We start from the raw sequence: 11,606 nt of genomic DNA on the forward strand, positions 1-11,606 counted from the left end.
CTCATCCTGCTGGGCCGGGCTGCGGGCTGCCGCTGCCGCCTCCTTCTCCTGCTGCTTCAGCGCCGCTGCCTTCTTCTCCTGCTCTGCATGGCTCTTCATGTGAGCACTGCGGCTCTTCACCTTGTAGAACACCCTGAGGAAGGCACACAGGGACATTAGCATTGGCCTCTCCTATGGCTCCTTCAATACTTCTCTGGAAGAGCTTCTGCTGCTCCGGCCTCAAGTTCACGAGCTTCAGCTCCTGAACTCCCACAGGCACTGCGATAGAGCACCTACAGCAAACACCACTCGGCACGTGGAGAGCAAGGTGCAATGCTAGCAGGGGATCCTGAGCTTCATTTCTTACTGTGGCCATTTCTCATTCAGCTCTGAATTCAGAGGGGCAGTGCTGGTATCTGAATTATGCACATGCTGCTTAACATAGCCCTGGTTTTCAGGCATACCCCTGTGCTGCAACAATACAATAAGCAGCGAAGCAAATGATGGCCCAATGCCACTCCTGAGCCCTGTCCAAAGAGCTCGAAATACCTGAGCTTTTTCCTTCTGACTCTACATTTCTGTGATCTGTTCCTCCACCCTCCACCATTAACTATTTGGATTTTGCATGAAGTGCCACAAGTGTAGTTCAGACATCATTAAGAAGCTTTGTCTGCTTGTCCTGTTATTTTAAGAGTAAGCAACTTATGTAGGGAACTGAATTTTCTTGACAGTTTGATTCTGGTGACAACAGACCTACAAAAACTACTAAAACTGTGTGAGGAAATACAAATATATTTGACATCCACCAAAGACAGCTGCAAATGTAACCAGATGAGCTATGTACCTACTGGCCTAATAGCTGCTGCAATAACAATGGTAATGTCTCGTGTTTCTAGACCACTGTTCTTAAGTCTATACCATGTTCTTTACATGTGATCTAGCAAATACATAGAAACTTGTTGTTACAAAAATGTAAGCATTACAGAGGGCCAACACAGCAGCTGCTTGAAAGTGCAGCTTAACACCAACTACTGTACACAGCTGAAATGCAGGTAGTATCTCAGGCCATTTGAAGAAAAACAAGCCTTAATTTGCAAGTATTAGTGGGGCAGTAATTCATTAGAACTATTGCCAATGTCTGTGGCCTACATAGAAAGACAGAAAGTTCATTTGGGAAAAAGCTTCCACAGGAGATGCCCTACTGTGATTCTGTGACTATTGCTGGAAGCAGAGTTGGTCTTACCTGCCACATTTTTTACATGGAAATGTGTTTTCTGTGTTTTGTGTTTTACTGGTAGCATCTGGTTTTATCTTCTGTTTCCTCTTCTTCCTCTGCACTGGAGCAGTAATAGGCTTTCGAGGCTTCACTGTTGTCTCCCTTGGCTTCCTCCCAGTTCTGCCCGTGCCAGTTGCCTCGTGACTCCTCATATTGGTGTTGCTGGCCTTTGTAAAGAGAGAAGAATTGAGTCAAAGTGACACTTAAACCCACCATCAGAAGGAAGATAGTGGCCGAGCTCCTGTGCTTCACTTATTCCAGACAAAGGTTTTATTTAATGGTAAATTCAGGCTATTTTAAGGACATTTCTCATGATGGCCGTCTGTGTCCACCAGCCACAAAGAATACATTGCATTTTTCCACCTTACACACCCCAGTTCTCCCATCACAGCACACAGTCTGATTGATACTAACACTCTGATCTACCTCAGCCCAATCTCTTGCTCCAGAAAAAGTTAAGAGATGGAAACTTTTTGCATCTGGAACTGCCCACATTTTCTAAACCATTTGCAAAGTGAAGGTGGCACAGAAAGCACAACATGCACAATGCAGCACTTACTATTACACCATCTTGTAGTGTCTGTTCATCTTTCAGAGCATCAGCACTCCTCTTTCTGTTATCCAACCCTTCCTCTGCCTCCTCTTCCTCTTCCTCCTCCTCCTCCACATGCCCCTGTTCCTCACTGAAGATGTCCCTTCTGAGAGGAAGAACACGTGCAAACCTATGGGAACTCTTCACCAGAAGATAAAGGAACTGTTAATTTTGATGCCTGTAGGTAAATTACATTATGTGACACAGGACACAAATTTGTGAGTCTGGACTCCTGTGGAGAAGCCAGATTGTTTGTGCTTTTGATTTGACCGGTAAATGAGACAACACAGAAAGACTTCAAACCACAGCCCAAAAGAGGTGAGAGAAATTTAGGAAATTCCTTACCTTGATGTCCACTTCAGCTTCATCTTTTATTGATCTCTCATTAGCACCATCAATGTCCCCAAAGATTAAGGTCCCATTCCGACCAATTTTCACCTGTTTCTTGTATGTGTAGTAGAATTCTACACATTGAGCCACTGTTTTCGTTTTTATCTGTTGTTTAAAAAACATCAAAGTCCAGTGGATTACGTGATTTTAAAAAGATTTATAAATAAATACTAGGGGTGCAATAAATATACTTTGTATTTTCTTTCCTTAGTAGTTTCCATTCCACCACAGCTGCTGTTCAAGCCTCTTTTTCTGTGTCATATTTGCCTCTCTGCCTCATCCCACAGCATATCCCCTACTGCCACTGTTATTCACTGAGAACTAGAGGACAAACTTTCCAAAGAAAAGCTGGTTAATGTAAAGGTGACAGAACCTGGAACTTTGTAAGCTTAATGCACCTCTTAGCCTCTGAAATGTTCCAGCTGAGCTATCAGGCTTGACAGCAGCTTCTCAGTTTTATGGAGGAGCTTTATTTTGCAGCAGCACTTCAGAGTAGACCAGACCAGAATACCAATCCAAAAATGGAAGTGAAGGTTTGCAGCCCCTTCCTGTTTTGGCCATGTGCATTTTGTAGGAATATGGTGGTAGACAATCATCAGCATGGACTTGTGACCATCTACATATTCTGCATCAGTGATTCCTCTGAAATGTTTGGAATATATTTTTAACTTCTGAGCTTTTGCAATTTAAATGCCTTTGGGGGTTTTATTCAGTAAATATGTTTGCAGTTTCTGGTTTTGCACTCTCCTTCAGTGATTTCCCCCTTGCTGACATGTCATATTTCATCAAAACATGGGAGTGATCATTTCTCCTATCATTGTCACAACACTGGAGAGATCTAAAGGATGCATCATTCTCATATCCTTCTTTGGTCCTCTCAATCAGTGGCAAAGATGTGTTTCTGTTTAGTTTTATCAGCAAGCCATTTAAGCTAAACACTGCCAATGCTCTATAAATGTGCTCTGCAGAGGAGATAGCTGTAGCATGGACTAATGGAAGTAATGCAGTTTAAATACCAGGGTTAAGCAAAACAAACATGATTGCTCTAGCTTTCTGGTGAGATTTCATGCTGTGCTACAGGCTGAGATTTCTCTGAAATCTTTTGAGTGTGGGACCTAGTGCTTAAAACTGAGGTTTCAGAAAAATCAAGATTGAACTTCCTGTATAAAATGTTCAACAAACATGTAAAAATGTATCACAAACAAACAAAAGTAACTTACAAGCTTTTGGACCAAGAAAAAGTCTTTCTTGTAGATTGCAATGCCTTTGTTGAATAGCTTTTTTTCGGCAACCTTCCACTTGTCTGATCCTGTAGGTAAAAGTAAGTTGTAATGGAAGCCCATACAATTTTAAATGTTTACTCTTTTAAATACCTGTTCTTCATGTTTGCCTTAAGTAAGACCATTACATACATGAGGGTGCAGTCTCTCCTCGAGCTTACTACAGCAAAACTGCAGACTGCTGTTAACTCCTCCCTTACTGCTCCACTCTAGCTCTCCTCTCAACACTTCCTTTGTGTTAGATCAAGTGCTCATCACCACAGGTTAACTCAGCTCAGCTTGCAAAACCACTCAATTAGATGAACTAAGATGTTGCCCAAGCAAGGTGAAGTGACACTTTGTGGTGACCCAGTCATAAGATTTTATAGTAGGGTAATGGTGGGGCAGAACAGGATCTTCTCTTTCAGCAGCAATCTGTACTTGAAGATCTACTACATCTCCAGTATTCCTCAAATATTCCTTGCCTCTAATAATAACACTGTCGAATCCCCTCCTTCCTTATAGATATTATTCAACTAATCTTTGCCAACAACTACAGTACAAATGCATAATAACAAAGAAATGTATTCTCTATGCTTTGTGGTACCAGCTATTAGACATCTCTCAACCACTTTACATCAGATCTTTCAGGTGACTTGGGTCTCTCCAGATCACTGAAATCAGTGTCACACATCTGACTATTTTCTAATTAGGTGCAAGATGACAAAGGTAGCTTATGGCATTTAAATTTTGAATAAACACTAACAGGTATTATCCATAGCTGGCTGAGGCTTCTTCAGCAAGCTTGAAACCTATTTCCCATAAAACCCCTGCTTAACTCCACCCTGGAAACTCATGCCAGAGAGGCTATGATTCTAAGGTTACCACAGCCTTTCTTGTACATACTGGCTATCTTTCTACATTCTCTGTGGCTTAGTGCAAGGGATTACCTTCCCTTTCCCCCATAAAGAAAATGAGAACTCATACCTATCCCAATACACATGCACATGTTCAGAAGAATGCAGTGTTTCTTACATTTAAAGTGTCATAATTTGCATAAGCAAAAATTCTGCCAAGCCATCTTTTGAGTTACAAGAGAGGACTGCTCTTTTAATCTTCTTGTAATGTAACAAGAGTACCCCGAAAAATCAGAAAACGATATAAGCAGGCAGCACAGAGTTCTTCTGGTTGACAAACCTGTGTAGTGATAATCTGCCAAAGGGTGGGTAGGTGGTCGCACTGGCGTCTTCAACAGCAGTTTGGTCAGAGCTCCCTTGGATAAACACGAGTAAAATAATTACTTTAATGTTTGGCGTATTAAAAATAAACAACAGGCAATTGTTAATCCCCTCTTTTCTGTGGCAAACTAACAGAAAAGAAACAGAGCACAGTTTACCATTTGGGACAACTTTAAAAATCACATTCTTGATTGCCCATCTAATCTTGGGTACCAGAGGCAAGTGGTACATTCTTGGCACCTCTTCACATCTGTGAATTGACACAACCACCAGGGTACTGGGAGAGAGCTAATTCCATACATAGAGACCTTGCATCAGTTTCCTCTCATTAACCAAAGGCCTATTACACACATATCCAAAAATGCTGCCCTAAATGATACCTGTTTTACATATCCAAGTAATTGCAATTTGATCTCACTTGACTAAGCATTATTTCAAAATAAAACAGCAGTCATGTGACTGAAAGATGACACACACAAAACTCCCACCTCTCAAGCTGCTTTTTAGTTTTCATGTAAACCAGAAAGCTTTCAAACTCTGTAGGAAGGAGACAACAGAATCGTGCTTCCACTGGCAGTTTAAACCACCTGAACAATGAGCTCCTGCTGTCAGAGGCAGTCCTGCTCCTCTCTAATGCCAACAGCAGCATTCACAACGACGGGCTGCCAGAAACCTGACACACACACACACAAAAACTACTTTCTGTTTGATCTCTTCTCTGATGCAAGTCCATGCAGTCTCACAAATGTCAGTGCCACAGGATGGGAAACAAGCTGCCAGGGAAAAGTGTGGGATACTCCTGAACACAGGGCAGATTTATGTCAGTCTAAATCAGTCATAGAACTATAAAAAGATGACAAAGCTTTGCTGTTTGCTCTGCTCTTTGATATTACCTTCCAGAGATGTCACAGGGCAATAATGAAAGTGTATCATGTCTTACAATACTGGTATAAAATTAGCAGCACAGTTGCTCTACAGACACAGACAGAAAAATCAAATGGATCTACCAAAACAAAGAGGTGCAAGACACTGCCCTCTGACTCAGCTTTCAGCCTCAGCCTCTTATTTTTCCTTTCTACACAGTAACCTTTCCAGGAAGACAACATCTAAGATTCATTTAGCAGTCTTGGCTCACTTGCCCTGATAGACTGTCAGTGTGTTTGTTAGAAAGCCAAACATGTCCAAGTTGGAAATATAAAATACATTAAGTGCACATGGCACTGTACATCAGTCAGAACCCACATTAGGGACATAGAAGGGACACCAAACAATGGGAACCAGATGCACTGAAAGGAATTTGCAAGGCTCTCCTCTCAGGAATGAGAGGTTACCTGACTTTCCTTTCTATCTTTGACCACATTGAGGTGAACAGCGGGGCAGACTCACCAGAATGCTTCCCTTTTCTTCATGTAAGAAATGCAATGCCAGCTCCTGGTTGGTTCCACCCCCAGGAAAAATGCTTGAACAGGCAGCAGCTAGCAGGTTTTCCACTATTTCCACAGGAGTACCAAAAAAAACCAGAAAAGAAGATTAAAATGAAGTTTCCTACTGCATTGGCATGATTAATTACCTTTTTTGAAGGAGAAATAGGCATAACAGAAAGTAAAACTCAGAGAAGCTGAATGTCCTTGCAAATTTATCTGGGTCAAATTTGGACCCCAGCACTCATTAGACTACAAGGTCATGCAGCACTATTTACACATGGAATTTCTTGCAAATCTCTTCCCTGCTCTTCCCACCTCCCTTCACCTCACACATTTCTTGAATCCACCCTTATATTGTGAATTTCCATTTCACAAAACCCTTTTTTCTCTCTCATTCAAAAATATTTCTTCCAATCTTGCCCACTTCCTCTTCCCTTCAGGATTTATACAGGCCATAACCCATGTGTAACAGAAGCAGTCAGCTCCCCAGATCTGCTACTAGCCACCACAACTCCTGCTTCCTCATCCTGACTTCAGTCCACAACTTCATTTTTTAAAAATACTATTACATCTAGAACATCCCTCAAGAATACAGGAGTTGAGTGTGTGTGGTTCTCAAATGTTAACAAAACCAAGGAAGCTTCACTGAGTAAAAGGCTGCTCTTGGCCTGACAGAAGCAACAGTCCCAGTTTTTTCATGATTGAAAGAACCAATCCTACCAGCCTCCCCTTGCCCCATACATGCAATCTGATAAACAAGTTTTGCTCCTAAAACTGTTTTCAAGATCACTCAAACATGTCACTTGAATGGCAGCTCTAAAAGATTTTTAATTATGCCTACAGTAGATATGTGGTTACCCACAACCACTGCCACAACTCTGCCCTCTTTAACAGCCTTCCACCTTCTTACCATTCTCTTGGGTGACTTTGTTGGTTTCCAAGTCACCCCATGGCTGCCACACCAGCTCTGCTTTATGTTCATCAGCTTCTGCCAGAGATCTGTCTTGGAGTGATGGGATTTCTGCTTGAAAGCGAGTTCCTACATTTATTCGCCTGCAGAGAAGGAAAAATGTTACAGTCAGGCCATCTGTACAATACCCAGGAGTCTCCACCTCTGCTAGAAACACTAATGAAGAACCAAACGAAGAAACAAATGCGTATACAAATGCAGGCCCTTGCATATAACAGCAACAGTGTTGTAGGTTTCGTAAGTAACTTGGAAGTTGAGAGGTTTTACATCTATTACCAGTTTCCATTTTTTTAATCAGCATAGGTTGAAACTGTATTTAAATTAGCATCCCCTAACAGCTGCTCAAAGAACAGTTATTGGCTTCCAATAATCATCACTTTTGGAGAGGCTCTCATATAGGGTCCTCTTTTGGCAAGCTTGCTCCTCAGGCATAAGACAGGTAAGCCTGTTTTAGTATTAACATTTTGTCAGCCAACAACTGAACCAGAGTCTCCAAATGTCCTTTTCAAGCTAAACACTGCCATCTGGTCCACCTTCCCACTCAAAGCAGGATCAAAATTTGGTCCTTTATGACCTTGACACAAGCTGGTGTCTTCCAGGTACTCCTCCTAACAACTGAAACAAAAAATATAAAACAATGGAACATGCATTGCTCATTTGGTACCAAACCCAAACCCTATCCTTTCAGCAGCAATCTCATACTTTTACATCTGAATTAGCAGACAGATTTTTCACTCCCTGCAACCCACACAGCACATTTGCCTTAAGTGAAGTGATCATCCACAGAGATTCTACTCTGTATTAGCAAGTGTGATTTTGTGCATAGAGGTGGGTAAGAACCCTCAGTGAAAGACTGTTCTACTATGTACTTAATGCGAAAGTGTTCTTCATTCAGATGTCAGTCAACCACACTGGTAGCTCTTGACATAGTAAAGTATAGAGAAAGAAGCTCTTTTTTGGAGAGAGCAGATCAGGCAGTGCCCAGAAGATGGTAAAATTCTGGAGTTGCTTAACTAGAAAAAAGTAAAACTCCTTGCACCCAGGGCAAGGTTTGCTATAATTCTCAAGTCTTGGCTTGGTGCCCCACAACTAGCACAATTACCAGAGAAAGAGCATAATCTAGTGCAATAAGGAATAATAACAAAAACTTCTGAGAAATGCCAACCTCCAGACTTTTCTTGTCCTCTGAAATGACACACACACGTCTATTATGAAAAGCAGTTTGGAAAAGGAGTGAGGAAGCCTTGAAACAACACACAACCTGTGCAAAAATCCAGAGATGCCAGCAAGTGTTTCAATATGGTGTTTTGAAGTCCTAAGAGACTGTGTTATCAAACAGGAGGAAATGGGTATGGAAGGAGAAGAAGCAAATACCTTAATTCCCTTTTCCACCCAATTCCTTTTGGAGCAATTCCCTTTCCACCAATTCATTTTGGTATTCTCATGAAACACTTGCATCATAAGATATCATGTGTTGGAAAAGCCCATGTTCAAAAAAATTACTGACTTCTAACACACATAAAAACATATTTTGCAAACTGGTTTTTTTTTCATCTATAGCAGATCCAGATGTCCTCAATGGGAACAGTTCATATGTAAACAAAGCAATGCAGAAGTTAACTACCCTAGACACTTGTTCCAACTTCATCACCCACTCAGCAGTAGCTCCACACAAGTGGGGTGGGATTCCTTCTTGGATTCCTTCTTTCAGAATCTGCCAGATGCACAAACTGATGCTAACTTCCTCTCAGTAGGTGATGGCAAGATGACATCAAGCATGATAGATGTAAGCAGGGAAGTTTTAGGCAGGCTGCCATGTACTACCTGTCTTTTTCCCAAAAACCGCTATTTCCAATACCTGTTGAATGGAAAGCAACGGGGACATTACACATTTCAAATCATAGCCATGGGCAGGGATGAACTAAAGCAGTTGAAAATGTTGCATCTCTGATGCCCCTCACTATAACTGTTTCGGGATCTGGTTCTCAAGAGTAATTTCATTTCAAATGCACACTGAAGTGGAATATGCAAGAACAGAGAACAAAGAAGAACAAAGAACCCCAAGAAAACATTAAAGTTTGATTTTTAGTATTTTACAGGTACAAAAATCTGTTTAGAATACTATATAATTTTATATTTTTCCTTCACTTGTCCTGTTCATCTTGGACAGTAAAAGCATAATCCAGACTGAAAATGAAGAGCAAGAGATTTTATGCAAGACTGAGAAGACCTTGCTAAAAAAGCAAAGCCAAACAACCATCCTGGTAAACCAGCCCTCCTTTCAGAGCACACTGAGATGGACTGCAGATTAATGTTCATGTGAAGTCTTCTACTCATTGTGATTAGTCTTGCTTACTGTTATGGCATGCAGTTTCACAGAGGAGGAAAGGCTTATGGATTATAATCTGCCCTAAAATGGATGACTGCTCAACATTGACACTTTGCTGTCATCTGGAAACAGATAAAAAGGCATTTTTGCAGTAGAAACTGCACTGGGAAATTTGGGAGAGTTTGTGTCCCAGGACACAGACTCCTCTGACCTCACTTCTGAGAAAGAAAGAGACAACTGGAAGATCTGGAGGGAAAGAATTTGGGCCTTCTTGAAAGTTGCTTTTCATTTTGAAACTGAACTTAGAATATGACATCTCTAAGCTAGAAAAAACTAAAAATTTCATCTTGTACCTGCAATGCCCAAATAAAACCAGAATTCTACAGCAAGAGTTGACCTGGGCAATCTAAATTTGGTCTGCTCTGAGCAGGGGCTTGGACCAGATGATCTTCAGAGATCCATTCAAGTTGTATTATTCTTCTGTTCCTTTACTGATGAAGTCTAGACTTCAATACATAAAGAGCTCTTGCCTGAAAGGACCAGCGGTGCTCCTGGGATGCCATGGGAGCTGAGTGTGACAACATCCAGAACTGAGGCTGTGAATTGGGAAGGCAGTTCACAGTGATGCACCACAGGTATATTTAAGCCTGCTTACTTCAGCAGTGACCCCAAGACTTTGGTGTAACTGAACTACAAAACCAGCAGGACACAAGAATCTGTGACAACAGCTGCCTATTGTACCATTTCACAAAGAATTAAGCTTCATTATCACATTTCCTATTTCAAATCACTGCAATTAAATAACCTTTTAAGAAGCACTAACAGAAGGCTTGGCAAGCAATTAAGACTACTATATTGGGTAATCACAAGTTAGAGTCAACTTCTGACAAGACTACAAAGCCAATTAAACGTTTTTTCCCCTAAAAAAATTGCTTCCTGCCACATTTTCTTTAAGGAAGACATGTCTACATAACTGACCACAACAGTGTTGCCCAACACGAAATGACACCAGGTTAATAATTTGTTGTCATTAAAAGTTAAAAGCAATTTACCTCCAGAAGCATCTGCTCAGCAAGACTTAAGATGACAGACAAATCTGCACATAACTTCCTTTTGGCAAAAAGAAATGAACTTGCACCACTAAGATACCATGGTTTGAAATTAACATCAACACTAATTTGAAAATATGAAAATTTTCACACACAACTAAAATCATAACCAACTTTATGTCAATAACTTCAGCAACTTAAGCCAAGAGACACAAGACAACTGCACCACAGAGAGGTCAAAGATTGAGACCTGAGAGGGACACAAAAAATATCTGTTCAAGAAGCTCCTCTGGATTAATGTTAAATGAACCCACAGGAAAAAGATTAATTAGGCAACTTCCAAAATAAATTTATACAACAATAAATGTGCTTATTTCAATGAATGGGCTTGGTCTAGAGGAGGTTTGCAAAGGTTACAAGAAAAATCTACATTCATTCACAATTGCAACATTTGCTCAGGACAGGCTGCTGTGGCAAGTGCAGAAAACTGACCTTCAAACAAGAAGGCAGAATGGGAAAATGGCAAGGAAAAAAATTGTCAGCAAATGCACCAGTCTATTTTTAAAATACAACCCATTTTGGATGAAAGCAAAAGAAGTGCTGTATTTACCTGGGGAAATTTTGAGTCAAATGTATCAAATGTTATGGGATATGCTGCAGAGTTAGAGCAGAGATTCCTGACTACACAGTCAGATGCAGAGCCATGTGGGTGTTTTTATGCCATATGGGTGCTTCCAAGCCATGCATCTCCATGATTAGATTTTGCAGGAGTTAATTAATTAGGTATAGTAATTAACTGGAACTACACTACCTTGCTGTAGTTCTGGAGTACTGAGCTTGAACTGATAACGCTCCCAGAGCACTGGCAAAGGCTGTACAGAGATATTTGCAGCTCTGCTCAGGTTTACAGGACTGACACCAAGCCTAAGCTCACAATTCCAGCTTCAACATCTCTGGACTGTGTTTCCTACTGCTGCTGTGTCCACAGGTTTCCCAGCACACAGCCAGCTAAAGACCAACCAGGCTGATTAGCTCAGGGCACACAGCCCATATGCCACTGGCCGCAGCGTTTTCAGGCTGAGCTCACCCAGGGGAAGAGC

The 11,606-nt window shown here is 41.2% G+C and overlaps 1 protein-coding gene across 1 annotated transcript in view; it reads right to left on the reverse strand.

Annotated features, from left to right (window-relative positions):
• Window positions 1-11,606, reverse strand: part of ELMSAN1 (ELM2 and Myb/SANT domain containing 1) — a 55,139-nt gene that overhangs the window by 4,978 nt on the left and 38,555 nt on the right. Inside the window, exons 6-13 of the mRNA XM_005417561.3 lie at window positions 7,069-7,211; window positions 6,121-6,224; window positions 4,694-4,769; window positions 3,458-3,546; window positions 2,193-2,342; window positions 1,815-1,988; window positions 1,223-1,422; window positions 1-133 (exon numbers count right to left, since the gene is read on the reverse strand). The exon at window positions 1-133 is cut by the window's left edge and continues 4,978 nt beyond it. Of these exons, the coding sequence (XP_005417618.2) occupies window positions 1-133; window positions 1,223-1,422; window positions 1,815-1,988; window positions 2,193-2,342; window positions 3,458-3,546; window positions 4,694-4,769; window positions 6,121-6,224; window positions 7,069-7,211 (1,069 nt within the window). The remainder of the gene's footprint in view (window positions 134-1,222; window positions 1,423-1,814; window positions 1,989-2,192; window positions 2,343-3,457; window positions 3,547-4,693; window positions 4,770-6,120; window positions 6,225-7,068; window positions 7,212-11,606) is intronic.

The sequence above is a fragment of the Geospiza fortis genome, unplaced genomic scaffold (genome assembly GCF_000277835.1).
Source record: "Geospiza fortis unplaced genomic scaffold, GeoFor_1.0 scaffold54, whole genome shotgun sequence".
In the NCBI taxonomy this organism is placed as follows: Eukaryota; Metazoa; Chordata; class Aves; order Passeriformes; family Thraupidae; genus Geospiza; species Geospiza fortis.